At 41.8% G+C, this 19,454-nt stretch overlaps 1 protein-coding gene across 1 annotated transcript; it reads left to right on the forward strand.

The window, feature by feature from the left end:
• Positions 1-1,217: 1,217 nt before the first annotated feature.
• TRIM58 (tripartite motif containing 58) lies at positions 1,218-17,762 on the forward strand. Its single transcript, XM_044239350.1, has 6 exons — positions 1,218-1,640; positions 9,340-9,435; positions 10,559-10,789; positions 12,787-12,809; positions 12,905-13,005; positions 17,173-17,762. The coding sequence occupies exons 1-6, from the start codon at positions 1,218-1,220 to the stop codon at positions 17,760-17,762; spliced, it is 1,464 nt and encodes a 487-aa protein (XP_044095285.1).
• The last annotated feature ends 1,692 nt before the right edge of the window (positions 17,763-19,454 follow it).

The following is a 19,454-nucleotide window of genomic DNA, read 5'->3' on the forward strand; positions in this document are numbered from 1 at the left end:
CTGGGGGACCTTATCTCCGGCTCCTCCTCCTCATCTGGCCACACACAGCCCGCCTGGAGGGCTGATTCCTGCTGCCTCCCACCACAGTTCATGTGTGTGTGCCCTGCAGTCTCGGAGTGCTCTGTCCTAGGCTTCCCTTCCTGCTTGTTCCTTGGATGGCCCTTCTGTTGTTAGCCCAGAGACCACTGGGAGCCTCACCCAACCCAGCAGGCTAACTCAGAGTCCCCTCAAGTTCCTGTAGCTGCTGAGCTTTCTCCCAGCCATTACTCAGTGATTGCACAAGATCTCTTGATGCACCCTGAGGCTCCCTGGGAGCTGGTACATAACGCTTTGAACTTGCCCTTGTGTCTGGGCCTCCGGTAACCACAACATGTGTTGTGGTCAAATTGGATGACTTCGTACAGGCATTCACACCATCACTCCAAATTCAGCAGAACAGAAGTCACATTTTGCTCCAGGAGGGGCCCTCCCTGCTTTTGCCACCTCACCATATTTTCCCAAACGGCAATCACACCTTCTCTTAGCTTTCTCCCGCTCCTTACTCACCTATCCAGGCATCACCACATAAGCCCATCTGCTCATGTCTTTACCCTGAGCTCAGTAGTGGAGGGTAAGAAGTTGAAGTTTGGCAAACATTATAAGAAAGTATTATGCCGTATAAGAAGAGCTGGATGGCTCAGGTGGTGAACCGTCTGCCTTGGGCTCAGGTCATGATCCCGGGTCCTGGGATTGAACCTCATATGGGGCTCCCTGTTCTGCTTTCCTTCTCTGCAGCTTTCCCTGCTTGTGCTCTATCTCTGTCAAATAAATAAATAAAATATTCCCAAAAAAGAGAAATTATTTTGCCTTACAGGATAAGGAGGCTGTGGGGTAGTGCAGAAAAATAATGAAAGGACATCTCAGGAATTCTCCCAGTGCCCTAGCAGTGAGAAAAGGAGTAGGGGCTCCATTCAGACATCATGGGAGGGGTTCCCCTACACATGCCCAGTTCCCTGGCACCCCAGGGGGAACGAAATGTGAATTCTGTCCTTGTAACTGAGGGCTGGGATGTGACTTGTTGCCAGGAGGGGCTCTGCTGAGCTCTTGAACTAGAGCCAGGGATGAAAGCCACGCTGTGCCGGCATCTCCAGAGGCTGTGTGCTCCTCCCTTCCAAGCCAGACGGTGAGCGCAGATAACTGGGCTGCGGAGGAGGGTCGCGCTGCATTAGCAGGCGGCCATGGCCTCGGGGGCACCTGGGGAGCGGCTGCGTGATGAGGCCCGCTGCCCTGTGTGCCTGGACTTTCTGCAGGACCCGGTCAGCGTGGCCTGCGGCCACAGCTTCTGCCGCAGGTGCATCTGCGAGTTCTGCGAGAAGTCCGCCAGCACGCAGGGCGGACTGTACACCTGCCCTCAGTGCCGCGGCCCTTTCGGGCTGGACAGCTTGCGGCCCAACCGGCAGCTGGCCAGCCTGGTGGATGGCGTGCGGCAGCTAGGGCTGGGCGCGGGGCCCGTGGGCATGCACCAGTGCGCGCGACACGGCGAGGACTTGACCCTCTTCTGTGAGGACGACGAGGACGCCCTGTGCTGGGTCTGTGACACCACCCTGGAGCACAGGGACCACTGCACCGTGCCGCTGCAGGAGGCTGCCAGGGGTTATCAGGTGAGAACTCGGGCTCCGCAGGGCAAGGTACAGGAGGCCACCAGGGGTTACCAGGTGAGAGCCTTGTGCTCTCCGCAGGGCACAGGTGCAGAAACCCCAATGGGAGCAGCAAGAGCCATGCTTTAGGGGCAAACCCAGAGGGAAGCATCCTGACCTGAATGACTCCTCCCAGCTCCGCTCTCCCTCCCAGCTCAGTGCAAGCTGGGCCTCCTTGCCTGGCCCTATGGTGACGCCCCTGGGACCTCTGTTCAGGAGCTCGAATGCACCTCCTTCACCTGACCACATCACTGGAGAGGGTCCCCTGTCCCTGAAGCCTTCCCTTCCGCAGTCCTTGGCTGCCATCCTGGCTTTGTTCTCAGCGATGCTGACATTCCTATCCCAGACTAGAGCTCTACTGTGGGAGGCCGGACTTTTCAGTGCCTGGAGTGGGGGCAGGCTTTCCAGTATGGTCTGGGTTACAATTGCCCATCTTTACTGCCAGTGCCTCCTAAGCTGGTCAAATAATGTCCTGCTTTCCATAGTGCTTAGCTCCATGTTAGTTAAAACTGTCACCAAAACAACCCTGGGTTCTTCACACTAGCATCTGCCCAGTGCATAGCTCTTATCTCCTGTAAGGCCTGCAGTAGAATGTGTCCCCTGAAGTAAAGATTCCAGGAGCTAAGTCCATTCAACACGCATTCCAGGACTGAAAACGTGAGCACCCTCAATGAAGAGGGAACTCGTATTGGAGGAGTTGGTACCAGAAGGGGCATCTGTGAAACTCTAAAAGAATTCCTCATACTGGTGCACTTCAAAATCTCTTTGACATATTCTTTTTGTTTGTTTGTTTAATTTATTTATTTGACAGACAGAGATCACAAGTAGGCAGAGAAGCAGGCAGAGAGATAGGAGGAAGCAGACTCCCTGCTGAGCAGAGAGCCCGAAGTGGGGCTCTATTCCAGGACCCTGAGACCATGACCTGAGCCAAAGGCAGAGGCTTTAACCCACTGAGCCACCCAGGTGCCCCATCTTTGACATATTCTGATCACATTTCAATGCCCAATATCTAGAACACCCACTACTGGAAAGGAGATGGTAGTGGTCTTCAAGTCTTCACTCTACCTACTCTACCTACGTGGTTAATTGAAGTATTGTCACAATGAGATACATTGTAAACATTGGACTTCCTCAACTTTTTTTTATTATTATTATCATTATCATTATTATTATTAATATTTTAACTTTGATCCTTTTAAATCAAGGTTTTGGAATACTGCCCACCTCAACTTCCTTCTTGACATACCTGGAAACATCTCTTAGCTTTTCTTTCTTTCCTTCCTTCTTCTTTTTTTTTTTTCTTACTTTGGTTGTCATCTACAAGATCCAGCTGCTAGGTCCTTTCCAGCGACACTTTTGAAGTATGCTGTTTCTGCTTTCTTTTTACCAGAAGTGACCTAATTGTAATGTGGCTGTATGTAATATGTCTAAAGACGTTCCATATATTTCAGTAATCCTTAACTAAATAAATATCCATTAAACACGTTGGCCTCTAAGTCAAGACTTCCTAGGGCCCTAAGTTCTGTTTTTACACTTCTTGTCTCAGCCAACCATGAAGTCCTTCAAAACTAGCCTAATCACTGTTGTCCTCAAACAAGCCGCATCTTTTTCATCTCCTTGCTTTTTTTAAAACATTTTTAAAAATTTCTTTTCAGTGTTCCAGAATACATTTCTTAGGCACCACACCCAGTTCCCAATGCCACACATGCCCTCCACAATACACACCACCAGGCTCACCCAGCATCGTCCCCATTCCCCTCCAAAACCCCCAGTTAGTTCCTCAGAGTCCACAGTCTCTCGTGGTTTGTCTCCCCCTCAAATATCCCCAGATCACTTCTCCTCTCCAACTCCCAATGCCCTGCACGTTATTCCTTATGCTCCACAAGTAGGCAAAACCATATGATAATTGACTCTGTCTGTTGGAGTTATTTCACTCAGTATAATCTATTCCAGTCCCATCCATGTTGATACAAATGTTGGGTATTCATCCTTTCTGATGGAGGCATAACACTCCATAGTACATATCGACTACATGTTCTTCTTCTTTTTTTTTTCCTTTGTGGTTGCATTCTTCTTTATTTTTTCTTCAGAATAACAGAATTCATTATTTTTACAACACACCCAGTGCTCCATGCAATCCGTGCCCTCTATAATACCCACAACCTGGTACCCTGACCACACACCCCCTGCCCCTTCAAATCCTCAAATTGTTTTTCAGAGACCATAGTCTCTCGTGGCTCACCTCCCCTTCCAATTTCCCCCAACTACCTTCTCCTCTCTATCTCCCCATGTCCTCCACGCTATCTATTATGCTCACAAATAAGTGAAACCATATGATAATTGATTCTCTCTGCTTGACTTATTTCACTCAGCATAATCTCTTCCACCCCGTCCATGTTGCTACAAAAGTTGGGTATTCGTCCTTTCTGATGGAGGCATAATACTCCATAGTGTATATGGACCACATCTTCCTTATCCATTTGGCCATTGAAGGCCATCTTGGTTCTTTCAACAGTTTGGCGACCATGGCCATTGCTGCTATAAACAGTGGGGTACAGATGGCCCTTCTTTCCACTACAACTGTATCTTTGGAGTAAATACCCAGGAGTGCAATGGCAGGGTCATAGGGAAGTTCTATTTTTAATTTCTTGAGGAATCTCCATACTTTTCTCCAAAGAGGCTGCACCAACTTGCCTTCCCACCAACAGTGGAAGAGGGTTCCCCTTTCTCCACATTCCCTCCAACACATGTTGTTACCAGTCTTGCTAATTTTGGCCATTTTAACTGGTGTAAGGTGATATCTCAATGTGGGTTTAATTTGAATCTCCCTGATGGCTAGTGATGATGAACATTTTTTCATGTGTCTGATAGCCATTTGTATGTCTTCATTGGAGAAATGTCTGTTCATATCTTCTGCCCATTTTTTAACACGATTGTTTTGTGTGTGTTGAGTTTGAGGAGTTCTTTATAGATCCTGGATATCAACCTTTTGTCATTTGCAAATATCTTCTCCCATTCCGTGGGTTGACTCATTGTTCTTGACTGTTTCCTTGGCTGTGCAGAAGCTTTTGATTTGACGAAGTCCCAAAAGTTCATTTTCACTTTTGTTTCCTTTGCCTTTGGAGACATATATTGAAAGAAGTTGCTGTGGCTGATATCGAAGAGATTACTTCCTATGTTCTCCTCTAGGATTCTGATGGATTCCTGTATCACATTGAAGTCTTTTATCCATTTTGAGTTTATCTTTCTGTACGGTGTAAGAGAATGGTCGAGTTTCATTCTTCTACCTATAGCTGCCCAGTTTTCCCAGCACCATTTATTGAAGAGACTGTCTTTTTTCCACTGTAGATTTTTTCCTGTTTTGTCGATGATTATTTGACCATAGAGTTGAGGGTCGATATCTGGGCTCTCTACTCTGTTCCACTGGTCTATGTGTCTGTTTTTATGCCAGTACTATGCTGTCTTGGTGATCACAGCTTTGTAATAAAGCTTGAAATCAGGTAACGTGATGCCCCTCATTTTATTTTTGTTTTTCAACATTTCCTTAGCAATACGGGGTCTCTTCTGATTCCATACAAATTTTTGGATTATTTGCTCCACCTCTTTGAAGAATACTGGTGTAATTTTGATCGGAATGACACTAAAAGTAGAGATTGCACTAGGCAGTATCGACATATTAACAATGATTATTCTTCCAATCCATGTGCATGGAATGACCTTCCATCTTTTTTGTCTTCCTTGATTTCTTTCATGAGTGTTCTGTAGTTCCTCAAGTACAGGTCCTTTACCTCTTTGGTGAGGTTTATTCCCAGGTATCTTATGGTTCTTGTTGCTATAGGAAATGGAATCAATTCACTAATTTCCATTTCTGTATTTTCATTATTAGTGTATAATAAAGCCACTGATTTCTGGACATTGTCTTTGTATCTTGCCACGTTGCTGAATTGCTGTATGAATTCTAGTAGTTTTGGGGTGGAGTCTTTTGGGTTTTCCATATAAAGAATCATGTCATCTGTGACGAGAGAGAGGATTTGACTTCTTTATTGCCAATTTGGATACCTTTTAGTTCTCTTTGTTGTCTGATTGCTGTTGCTAGGATTTCTTATACTATGTTGAACAAGAGTGGTGAAAGTGGGCATCCTTGTCCTGTTCCTGATCTCAATGGGAAGGACGCAAGCTTTTTCCCATTGAGGATGATAATTTGGTGTGGTTCTTTCATAGATAGATTTCATGAAGTTCAGGAATGTTCCCCTATCCCTATACTTTGAAGCGTTTTAGTCAGGAACGGATGCTGGATTTTGTCAAATGCTTTTTCTGCATCAATTGAGTGGACCATGTGGTTCTTCTCTCTTCTCATATTAATTTGTTCTATAACATTGATTGTTTTGCAAATGTTGAACCATCCATGTAGCCCAGGGATGAATCCCACCTGGTCATGGTGGATAATCTTTATAATGTGCTGTTGGATACTGTTTCATGACGTCATTTATTTTCCTGATTCTGTTTTTGTGGCTTCTAAGCTGCTTGTTCCAGGCTCCTTCTGATCCTTTCTCTCTGTGTTTGTCCTCCAGATCACTAATTCTATCTTCTGTCTCAGTTACCCTAGCTTTGAGAGAATTTAGATTAGATTGGAACTCATGGAGAGCATTGTGAATCTTATCCTTGGTAGCTTTTAGCTCTGCCCTAACATTGTGAACATCATCTCTGGTCGCTCATTTCGGCCTTAATCAATTCCATTTGGTTGCCCATGGCTTTCTCCAATCTAGCTATTGCCTGGATAATTAATAGCCTGAATTCTCTTTCTGACATATTGTCTATGTTGATTTCCATTAGCTCTGTTGCAAAAGGTCCATCCTCTGTTTTTTTCTTATATTGGGCATTCCTCCTCCTAGTCATTTTGGTGAGATATGACTGAACAGATGTAGCTGGATGTATTTACCGTGGTGCAGTCAAGAGGCACCCTGGAACACTTCCGAGCAATCAGGATTCCCCACCCAAACAAGAGAAAAAAGAAAAGAAAAAGAAAAATAGAGAGAGAGAGAGAGAGAGGGAAACGAAAGGGAAGATAAAAGAGAAGGTCCAGCCCAAATGGGCCCCAAAGTCAGATTTATGAAATATACACACAAAAACAGACAAATGAAAAGACTGATAAAAGTATATGACAAGAGAAAAAAATTATATATATATATATATATATATATATATATATACACACACACACACATATATAAAAGCAAATAAAGGTAGAACCTCATCAAAAAGAACCCCAAGTGCCTGGGTGGCTCAGTGGATTAAGCCGCTGCCTTCAGCTCAGGTCATGATCTCAGGGTCCTGGGATCGAGTCCCACATCAGGCTCTCTGCTCAGCAGGGAGTCTGCTTCCCTCTCTGCCTGCCTCTCTGCCTACTTGTGATCTCTGTCTGTCAAATAAATAAATAAAATCTTAAAAAAAAAACCCCAAGTGCAAGATTTATATACTATCAGGACAAACATAGAAACACAGAAATACTGGTGGAAGAAAAAGATGGGAGAGTAGTTATAAATTCTCAGTGTGGATGAGGAAGATTATTTTGATTCTTCCTGGATGTATCTTGATATCTTTGTTAAAGGATTCAACATTCCTAAGATAAAGGGGGATTAAAAATTGGTTTACCTATAGGGGTAGTGTTGATTGGGGAAAGGGGATTACTTTCAAGTTTAACTCTATATGTATATTTGAAAATAAAAATAAAAAAGGAATAAACTAGAATAAACTAAACTAAAATTTAAAAAAAGAAATTTAAAAAATAGAAATGCAAAAGAAAAATGCAGGTGTATGTATCAAAACGTTCAGGTTAGAAGGTTATTATGGAATTTGATTGTACTGGACAGCTCACTGTGATGGTGAATAGGTTAAAAAATTATCTATATAAAAAAAATGAGCCAGATTAGTGGGAACAAATTAAAAATAAATGCTGTCCTATGAAGTAGTGTTGGTTCTTCTCTTGTCGTCTTTTCTTTTTTCTTTCCTGGTTGTTTTTCTGGGGGAGGGTCCTGCCACATGTGTTTTCACTCAGTGATGTTCCCTGAGTTAAGTCCTCCAGTCCTGGTCAACGGGGTGGGCTCTGAGGAATACGGTTTTTTCAGGCTTTTATTCTCTGGAGGTTTTTATATTTCTTCACTTTTTTTCCCCTCTCTCCCTGACCTCTTTTGATGGTTTTTATAGGTTTAGAGGAAAGCAAACTGCACCCTAACCTCCCTCTCAGAGAGAAGCCTCAGTCTGTTCTTCTGTGGGTGTTGCAGAGCCCATATAAATTTCCCCTTGGCTGCTGGCAAAGCAGGTTCTGAATCGTGGTCCCTGGGGATGCAGGATCTTCTGCTTGTACCCAAAACTGCAGCAGTGGTGGCTGTCTGGGCAGCTCCAGACTGCCAGAGATGTTCCACACAGTGATCGCACACTGAGATTTTTCCACTGGCCCAGGCTAGGAGTGCCTGGTCTTTCTGGGTCGGCTTGTGCCCGGCTTGTGTGCACCTGTCTCAGGGGAGGCTGTGGGTTGCGCGCAGGTCTCAGGCTCTGAGAGTGGGGTGCAGGTCCGAAAGCACCAGGCTGGGCCTTCGCACCCCTCTGTTGGGAGAGTTGGGGCATGTGTCTCAGGCTCTAAAACAATGGCGCTGGCTAAGAGCGCTGGCTGGGTCTTTGTGCACATCTCTCTGGGGAGGATTGTGCATCTCAGGCACGTGTATCTCAGGCTCTGTAGCAGGGCTCCTGCATTTTGCCATCTGGCGTGGCTCCCATCCCCTCACAGGAGCCAGACCCCATGCAATCTTGGGTGCGCTGACAGCTCAGGGGCCAAGACCTGGTTTCTCCGCCGCACTCTCTCTGGCTCAGTGCCAGGGGAAGCTGTCCTGGGACCGGGGACTTAAACCTGTCCTTAGCTGCCCCCATTCCCACAATCCCCCACCCCCGCAATCCTTTGCTCTTTTGGAGTGCTTTCAACCAGTCTCCAAGTTAATGCTGGTCCCCAGACGCAGGGCACTCTGGCTCATATTGGGGTATTACTTTCCCACCGGTCACCTCTGGTGGCTCCCTCCCCTTTTGTTTATCTTCTGATATCAGTCTGCCGTTCCCACTCCACTTCACCTGCCCACTGGCGTCTTCTGCCCTTGTAGAGATCCAGACGTGTATAATTCTGATCTCAGGCTGATTTCATGGGTGATTGGAATTCTTTGGTAGGTAACCAGCTCACTTTAGGGTACAGGTTGAAAAGGTGCCTCTTCCTACTTCCCCACCATCTTGTCCCCCTCTCTAAAATATGCTTATCTTAATTGACTTTGTAATTGTGAATGTTTATTGTCATTCAATATTCTGCAGCATCCTATTTTGATACCATAATGTCAATATAAAATTCATTTTTCTCACTTTCCTATTTTTCACATTTGATAAGTTACTTCTACTATTTTAAATAATGCTGCAATGAACATACGTTTAGATAAATCCTTGATTATATCTGGCATTAGTATTTAAAAACATATTCATATTTTACTTGATCATTGATGAGGCTGAACATTTTTATGTGCTTTCTGGGGCCTGTTTTAGTTGAGCTTTGCATTTCCTGATATTCCTAGTTGATATGAGGTACTGAATTTGGGCATCTATAATGGGCTCAGTACATCTCTCCAAACAGGCAAAGCTCCAGATGGCCCTGGAGCTTGTAAGGAAGGAGATGGAGGAGACCTTCACTCAGGAGGCCAACCTGGGGAAGAAAACTGTCATTTGGAAGGTAAGAGAACCTTGGGACTACTGACACATCCCAGTCTGCATCATTAAATTACTCTTCAAGCATCTTCCCTGCTGCACACTTTGGTTTCATTTACATGATTGCTGTGGGGAAACACCTGGGTCATCTTGGATCATCACATCCCCTCAAATTATATTGTGTTCTTTATCTCTACCAGTACATCCCCAATCCAAATAATAAATATAGTTTTACTGATCTTGAGTGTGCTATAACTCACTGCTCCATTCCAGTACCTACAGAAGAGTCTCAGACTATCTTTACTAGTTTAAAACATTTGTGTATAAATGCATGTGTATTCATTGGAAAAATGACATAATAAATATTTAATAGGATATATATATATATATATATATGAAATATAGCTAATATTGATCATTCTACCTATAGGAGGACAATCTGAACTTTCAGCCTCTTGTCAGTAATCCATACATGTATCTTCTTTTTTTTTTTACACTCCATCAGCTTTTTCACTTACCTATTTACACACAAACACACACACATACATACACACACATAGTGGTTCTCAGTCTTCCACTGACCTCCTCATCTGCTTATGTTCTCTCTCTGTCAAATAAATAAGTAAAATCTTTAAGGTTTCACAGTTGCCATATTACTAAGTAATGTTCAAGTTTCTAATGTCTGAGACCTTTTTTTTTCATATTTACAAATCAGGTCTCTGTAATCTCTCTTCATACTGATACAGTTGTTTTGACCCTGTTCTCATTCTAGTGACTACTTTTATGATGTATGTTAATGCCCTTGTGATACTTATTTTGCTCAGCAGTTTAACAGACATTTCATCTTAATCCCTGTACTCCTCTTGCCCCATAATTTAAATATGGTGGGAATCCTTGTGTGTAAAACTGTCTTGCCCCCATGTCCATCGCAGGATGAGGACTCAGATCCAGCAGTCTCTCTCAGACTGTCCACCTGAGGGCCACATGTCCTCAGAGCAGTGTCTTCTTTCTGTTGTTGATGAGAGGCAGCTCATGAGTGGACAGAGTTAGGGTGCCAAGGTCTCTGCGTCTTGTCGCCCCTGCCTGGCCACACCTGCAGCACCCCTGGTGGGTGTCTGCTTCCGTGTGTCACTGGTGTGTCACTCCAGGAGAAAGTGGAAATGCAGAGGCAGCGCTTCAGGCTGGAGTTTGAAAAGTACCGTGGGTTTCTGGCCCTGGAGGAGCAGCTGCAGCTGCGGCGGCTGGAGGAGGAGGAGCGAGCCACCCTGCAGAGACTCCGTGAGAACAAGAACCGGCTGGGGCAGCAGAGCAGGGCCCTGAGGGAGCTGGCCCAGGAGCTGGAGGAGAGGAGGCAGCGCCCAGCACTGGAGCTGTTGGAGGTGAGCCTGGGTCCCTCAGCAGCTGGGTCAGCATGAGGTGATCCCAGGCCCCTCAGCCAAACCAGGGCCATGTGAGAGAACATGGTGACACACAGACACTTGCCACCACAATCCACTTGCACCTTCATGCCTTTTAGGAAAAAGGACCCTTGACATCAGTTTGGAAAGCACCTGAATTCTAAGTCTTAGCATCAGAATGAGAGGAGATTCTCGAGAATTGTATAAGATGTTTCTTATACTTATCTTATTTTTATCTTAGAGACCAAAATGAAATATTTTTAAAGAAATAAAGTTAATTTGATATCTAACCTATAAGGTTATACAAAAATATGGATAGGCAATGCTATGTGGCCTGAAAAACAGTTTCAAATCTCCCAGTTAATCTGTCAATGTGCATAACCAATTCCAGAAGTCTTTGGCACCCCTTTTTTGTGTCAGTAGCTGAATGTAAGAATGAGGTCTTAAATTGTCCATTTTTATGTTTTCCGGTTAAATTTTGTGGCAAACATGAATTTGCTTGTCCCTATTGCTTGGTGGGAAGGGCTTAAATAGGCTCCTTGCCATTTGTTCCAAGTCTGTAAGGGACTGTACAGCAGAGAGACAAAACGGGAAAAAAAGGAAAATTCTTGTTTTTACTCATGCATGAGGTCATCAAAATCCCAAGTGTATTGAGAAAGTCCTCGTTGATAATGCATGTGTATTATCATGATAGGATGCACAGCAGATTCTGAATGAAGTACCCCCACCCTCATCCACCTGCTGCCCCTCAGATTCCACCTTGAGTTAGCTCCCAACGCTGAAACTGCCCTGAAATCTCCATATTCACTATCTTCACAGGTTACATAGTGGGAAGTTCATTAATGGAATGGACTTACAGTATGTATTTATTGATTTTGTCTTAATAGTTCATTTTGTCTTCTATACAGTCATATAAATAAGCAACACTTATATTTATTATTTTTTATTTTTATTATTAAAGTTGCTAGGCTTATTTTCATGCAAACAAACTGAGCATCAGAAGGGAAATAATTTCTGAATTTCAGATAGTAAATATACACAGAACTTTCGTATTTTGCATAATGACATCCATCACCTTTTACTGTATTTCAAAACACAACATTGAGAAAAAGAATTTAACAGAATTACACTACAAATCTTATGGAAATTTTTTTCTATATTTATTTTTATTTTTATATCCACATTTTGCTTTCCTCCTCAGTACCAGTAAGCAGCATTTTACCCCCAAAATTAAGCAGAGGCCAAAAACAAGGCCTGCCATCCCCATAAAAAGGAAAGGCAATTATCTTCCTGCCTTTGTGCCTTCTCAAAATTTATCTGACACTGTGACTATTTTTAGAGGGAAAAGGAAAATATAAAGCAAGTGATTTATTTAAATAATGTCCTTTGAGAAAAAACATTGGAATTAATTAGTAACTTCCTTTTTTATCCAATAAGGTAACAAACTCACCCATGAGTTCGTAGCTATGGTGTGGTGGTTCAAAGAAAGAGGAATTTTTTTTTTCACAGAGACATTGGGAGTAAAATTTTTGGGCTCTACCTTTCTCCATCAAGCATATATCTGGAGATATTTAACGTCTTACAGAGGCATTGGGAGTAACATTTTTTGTCTATACCTTTCTCTGTCCCCCAACTAAATTCTGGAGATATTTAAGGTCTATTTTTACCCTAGTTCCTTCTACATTTGTTACAGAACATAACTCTTTACTAATATATCCAAAAGCCAGAATTATCAATTCAGAAAACAGTTAAAGTGGTTGATACCATTGGAATTAACCTAAACTTGGTGTGGTCTGACCCCCCCTATAGTAGAGGCCAACAGATTTTAAAATTGTTGAGAGACACTCACATCTCCTACAGTTTTATGTTCATACTGGACCATGTCTGGTTATTCCTAAAGCAGGGTTGGTGGTTTGTTTCTGTCAGACACAGTCTTCAGCTATAACTCGTCCCTGCCTCTGTTTCCCCTTTCCTTCCAGGGTGTGAAAGGAGCCTTGAGCAGGTATATTCCTTTCCGAACCAGGGACTGGGCTAGGGAGGACAAGGATGCAGGTGCATGAACACTACTGAGAACTTTCACTTCTCTGACCTTCTCAGAAGTAAGGATGTCACACAGCCAGAACTGGAGCCTGTCCCCATGGAGCTGAGGACAACGTGTCGCATCCCTGGGATGAGGGAAATGTTGAGGAAGTTCCAAGGTGGGCTGCGTCTTTGAGCTGGGACAACCGCAATGTCTATGTAGGGTTCAGGGATTTCTTTTTTTTTTTCCAATTTATTTATCTTCAGAAAAACATTATTCATTATTTTTTCACCACACCCAGTGCTCCATGCAAGCCGTGCCCTCTATAGTACCCACCACCTGGCACCCCAACCTCCCACCCCCCTGCAGTCTGGGGGGTTTGCAGTGGCGGGGTTCAGGGATTTCTACGGTTTGTCACCATGCAGGTCAGGCTGCAGTCACAGAATCCAAAGTTTAGTTTTGATTTTTAAGTTGCATTTATTTATTTAAGACAGAGAGTGGGAGAGAGTGACCCAAGCAGACTGTTCACTGGGTGTGGAACCTCATGTGGGACTTGATATCATGACTCTCAGATAAGACCTGAGCTAAAACCAAGACTGAGCCTCCAGGCTGCCTAGCAAAGGTCCATTTTTAGATGATTTCACTGGTTTACTAGGGATTGCAGACAATTTTGTTTCACCTTACCTCCCTCTGGGACCCGTGCGGATAGAGCCCCACATCCCTTCTGTTGCTGGTGGCCCTGGAAAGGGTCAGGTTAGGGTGGATTAGGCACTGGTCCTAAGGGCATCCACACTAAAGTGGCACACAGCTTCCCTGAAGATTTTAAGGACTGCAGTGGGTCCCATGATCAAGCCAAGTTAGAAGGGGGACCGGAGAGAGCACCATGTTTAGAAGCAAGAGAACAGGGATGTTTGTGTAAAGTCATAAAGGGTAGCAGAGTCCCTAACCCCTAAGCTCCATTTAGTTATCACAATAGGCTTGAAAGTGAGGTTCCCAGCTTATTAGCTATGATATGAGTAACACTAGTTCCAATGAATAATTATTTCCTTATTTATAAAATGCTGAAAAATGTATACAAATGTGAAAAAGCAATACAATGTATACTAATGTTACAAATGAGAAAAATATATACAATGTATGCAAATGTGAAAAAAACAATGCAATGCACACATTGCACACAAACTAATTACTGGTTTCATTACTTAGATGGAAGCTTCAACCCATAATGAGAAAACCCATTTTAGCACCCCTATTCAATGATGGGCAGATTAACAAGTATTAACCAAATGACTTCTTGAAATTTATTACACTCCCATAATCAGTGTCCTCATATTCCTATTTTAATGAATCAAATAATTAATGGATCAATTCAATAAATGTTCTGTATTTTGTTCCACACGCTTTTCTAAGTATTGAAATATATTATCTGGCAATAACAAAAAAATCCTACAAATCCATAACTTCATGTTTTCATGTTGTACATATTTATGTAAATTATGCAAAATGCACAGAATGTTAGAAGATTGACAGAATATTGGGAGAAAAAATAAGGTCAGGGTGGCCAAAAGTTTTCAGGTTAAGACATCTAATTTTAAATTTAATGATCAAGGAAGTCACCTTGGGGCTAACTCATAACATATTTGATGTGGAGGAAAACCTTTCAAGCAGCAGAAACAAGGAGTGCACAGGCCTGAGGCAGAAGTACAAAAGATGTATTCCAGGAGTGATGAGGAGATCTGTGTGGCTGGGGAGGAGTACACAAAGGCAGGGTCAGAGAGGCCAAGGGAATTCCAGCTAGCACAGGGTGCTCTGGGCAGGGCACTGGGACCAGGATGATTTTACCTTCTGGTAAAACAGGAAATCCATGGAAAGTAGTAAATGCAGGAATAACATGACTAGATTAATGCTTTGGAAGTCTTACTCTGAATTTGAATAATTTCAAAAGGGCAAGGCTTTCAGTGGGCAAAGCCATTAGGAACTCTTGCTATAATTCCGTCAGAGATGATCATGGTTCGATTAACATGGTAGTATTATCCCAGGGGCTGAGATGTGGAGTGTGGACAGAATCTTGGTCAGATTCAGAGGTAGAGCTGCCAAAATCTGCTGGGGGATTAGATGCACATTGTCAGAAAAAAAGAGACAAGTCAGAAATGATGCCAGAAGTTGTTTTTTACATAGACAGTTAAAGCTGCAGGTGTGGAAGAGGAAGGAGTTGGGTTTTGAATGTATCAATGTGGTGGTGTATGTTAAAAAGCCAGAGTTTGATGTCAGGTAAGATGATTCTGCAAATGCAGAGTTTTGGGAGAAAGGTCAAATGTAGAGACATGCGTTTGGAATCAGTAAGTAAATGAGTGGAATTGAATCAAAGCAATGATCCAGCCAGCCCAGAACACATTGAGAGGGAGCTGAGAAAGAAAGAAGTCCCGGTCCTGGAGCTATTGGAGGGAGAAGAGGGGGAAACTGCCAAGGAGACCAGGAAAGAGTGATGAGTAGGGAGGGAAGGAAAGTGTGATGATCAGTGTCTTTGGGAAAGAGAAAGGAGGTTCTCCAGAACGCAGGGATTCTCAACAGCAGTGAATGCTGCAGAAAAGTAATTTAAGCTGAACTCCAATGACTACTAACAAGTGTGGAGGTCTTTGGGAATTTGCATTAGAGTACCATTATAGCGTGATGAGAAGCTGAGTATAGGAGATGATCCATGGCGACAGTGGCCTCTGGGAAACAGAGAGGGTTTTGGAGGGGAGGGGGGCGTGGGATTGGGTGAGCTTGGTTGCGGGTATTAAGGAAGGCACGTATTGCATGGAGCACTGGGTGTGGTGCATAAACAATGCATCTTGGAACACCGAAAAATTTAAACTAAATTAAATTTAATTTAAAAAAAGAAATAGAAAAAAAGAGAGAGAGAAAGGTAGGGAAGCTATTGGGGATAGACCCTATTCACAACCATTTCACAGATTTATTTTCTTATAAATGGAACAAGGACATATGCTGGGGTGGACATGATGTGTAAAGACAACAGATATTGAGTAGGCCTAATACGGTTCCACAGAAACCCACCTGCCCGTCTATTATGACCTCTAGATTTGGGAAGGTCACATGAACTCTGACTTTGAGTCTCCTCCTCTATAAAGTGGGGATGATACCAGTCAGCTTGAGGGTGGTTAAACAGGTTAGTAGGGATGATATAGTACATACATGACCCACTCGGGTTGGGATGTCAACACAAGACCCACAGATGTGGATTTACAGACAAATTTATTATGATGATATTTTTAAAAAACTATATTAATGAAATTTATCATTTTTAATGCTTCTAAAGAGAAGACATATGCTACTTTCCATCCTTCCTCCCTGCAGAGATTTTACTCATAAATGGGTTTACTAATGTGCCTGAGTAAAATGTCACATCCGTGTCCTGGGACTTCACAGTATTGGTATTGGTTTTCTATCATCATGTAACAAATTACCACAGAGTTCATTACTTAAATCCACCTGCATTTATTGGGTCATAATTACATGGACCAGACATTTATGTGAGATGAGCTCATTTCTCTGCTTGGTTTTCACAAGATCCATATTAAGGTTTCGGCTAGGCTGGGCTCCTCTGCAGACCCTGGGGAGAGGTCCACTCCCAAGCTTATTCAGAAGAGCAGAATGTTGTTATGGCAGCTGTGGGACTGAGATCGCCGTGTCCCTGCTGGCTGTCCGCTGGAGGTCACTAGCCTTTCTCCTTATGTGGCCTCCTCTATCTTCAAAGCCAGCAAGGGCACATTAGATTCCAATCTCTCTGACTCTCTGTTCTGCCACCAGCCTAACAGCTGGAGAGACCTTTCTGATTTAAGGGCTCTTGGGATTAGAGGAGATCCACCCAGATCCTGTTCTTGTCATAAAATATAATCATGAGAGTAGCACCAGGGGCTCTAGATCATGGGGCCATCTTAGAATTCTGCCTACCAGAGTGACATAACATTGGAAGTGGTAGGTTTCAAATTAAAGAAATTTCCTGTGATTTTGAGAAGAAAATAAGTAAATACAGAAGATCTTCCTAAGAGCACCCAAGTACTCTGAATGCAGGTAACAGGAATCTAAATAACTGCGCTGATGGTTCATCATGTCATTGACAGTTGTGTGTTTACTGGCGTAGTAATGAATCCTGAATGATGCAGAGGTAGCAATGAGAAGTCTACTAGTGACCTCCAGGGTCAAATATTACTTTGCTTTCTTTAGTACTCATTTGAGAGGGAAGAGTGAGGAGAGGTGTGGCTATTATATGAGATATTGTGCTTCCTAGGCTTTTACCAGTCTCCTCTGACCATTCCCCTGTCCCCCCGAACCCTTCCTACAGTTGATGTCAAGCTGGACCCTGTCACCGCGCACCCCAGCCTTCTCTTGACGGCCGATCTGCGCAGCGTGCAAGATGGAGAGCTGTGGAGGGAGCTCCCCAACAACCCCGAGCGATTTGACACATGGCCCTGTATCCTGGGTCTGCAGACCTTCTCCTCGGGGAGGCATTACTGGGAAGTCGTGGTGGGAGACAGAGCAGAGTGGGGCTTAGGTGTATGTCAGGAGACCATGCCCAGGAAGGGGGAGACCACACCATCTCCTGAGAATGGGGTCTGGGCCATGTGGCTGCTGAAAGGGAATGAATACATGGTCCTTGCCTCTCCATCGGTGCCTCTCCTCCACCTGGACCGGCCTCGTTGCATTGGGATCTTCCTTGACTACGAAGCAGGGGAAATCTCCTTTTACAATGTAACGAATGGGTCTTACATCTACACGTTCAATCAGCTGTTCTCTGGTATTCTCCGACCTTATTTCTTCATCTGTGACACGATTCCTCTTACCTTGCCATCTATGACAGACATGGAGTCAGGAGACTGGGCGTGCAGGGGTCATCTTGACTCTGCTTCTAGTGTAAGACACGATTGCTCCTAAAATTCACTTCCTGAGGAGTTTATGCCCAGCAGAATTTCCTGGAGCAGAATGAGGATACAGATATGCTAGGTCCCAGCAAATGCCCCCTTTCAGACCAGTTCTTTAATCCTTCCTGCTATGGACATTATTTTCCATCAGGATAAAACAGAAAACATTAAATATTTACATTTGGAGTAGAATTATAGAATACACATATATTTATATGTAAATATATTAGAAATAAACATATAAATGTAATTTATAATTATATTTGATATAGATATACATTTATATATAATATATGATATATATATATATAATGTATATATATTATATATAAATGTATATCTATATCAAAAATAATTATAAATTACATTTATATGTTTATTTCTAATATATTTACATATAAATATATGTGTATTCTATAATTCTACTCCAAATGTAAATATTTAATGTTTTCTGTTTTATCCTGATGGAAAATAATGTCATTATTTATCAAATAATGTATAATTTATAATTATATTTGATATAGATATACATTTATATATAATATATATATGTATGTATATATATTATATATAAATGTATATCTATATCAAAAATAATTATAAATTATACATTATTTGATAAAAATATACATTTATATAATATATATGTTTTATATATTACATATAAATGTGTATATATATAAAGATGTATATAAATATATAAACGTATATTTATATCAAATAATGTATATATATCAAATATATATACAAATAATGTATATATATCAAATATATACATATCAAATATGTGTATAATAATATATAAATGTATATTTATATCAAATAATGTATGATTTATAATATACATATATACCTATAATATAAAAATATACATTTATATAATATATATAAGTTTTATATGTATATTTTATATATATATAAGCTATATATATTATATATATAAATGTATATTTATATCAATTATAAATTATACATACATGCATACATATATTTTATATATATAAATATACATTTATATAAATATATAATGATATATAATGATTATATACATATATTATGACTTATATTTATATATAAATATATATTCACACATGCTTTATAAATAAATTATATATGAATAATAAATATATATATTTAATATATATATATTTAATTTTGTAAGTGATGATTTGTACAGCTCACGTGGAACTTGAACTCATTACCTGAGATCAGGAATCACACGCTCTTCTGGCTGACTAGCCAGGCACCCACATAGATCATAATTTTAGAAATGGAGCAGACTTCCTAAGTCTTCCAAAGGGCACTACCCATTTTCTTGATGAGGCTTTGTCCAATCAATGGAGCTTGTGTTAAAGATTTCTAGACATTCGTTATAATTTCTCATTCCTTTAAATCTCCTTTCATTCCAACTCTTATTAAGAAGAAGAAATATCATTTTTTTAGAGATGGCAACACTTAAATTGGTGGAACAGTCCAATGTCACTCCAGTATCAGATCCATAATTCTGTTTCTCCTCCTCTCTCAGTCTGCCTCTGCCTCTTTCCTTCTTTCTTGCTCCTGACTTTTTATTTATTGTTTTATCCCTATGATTGATAATCTCTTTCCTTCTAGATTAACAGGTTCAGAAACATTTCTTTTTACATTCAATTCTCCTATGACTATATTCATTTACTTTCTAAATCTTCTTTAAACTGGACTAATTTCT

Source organism: Neovison vison, chromosome 1 (genome assembly GCF_020171115.1).
Source record: "Neovison vison isolate M4711 chromosome 1, ASM_NN_V1, whole genome shotgun sequence".
Taxonomy (NCBI): Eukaryota; Metazoa; Chordata; class Mammalia; order Carnivora; family Mustelidae; genus Neogale; species Neogale vison.

Excerpts from the sequence above, each read along its gene's own strand:
- TRIM58 (XM_044239350.1), top strand. The coding sequence starts at position 1,218 with ATGGCCTCGGGGGCACCTGGGGAGCGGCTGCGTGATGAGGCCCGCTGC. Across the intron at positions 10,790-12,786 it reads CAGCACTGGAGCTGTTGGAG|GGTGTGAAAGGAGCCTTGAG; the intron begins GTGAGCCTGGGT and ends CTTTCCTTCCAG. Across the intron at positions 12,810-12,904 it reads GTGAAAGGAGCCTTGAGCAG|AAGTAAGGATGTCACACAGC; the intron begins GTATATTCCTTT and ends TGACCTTCTCAG.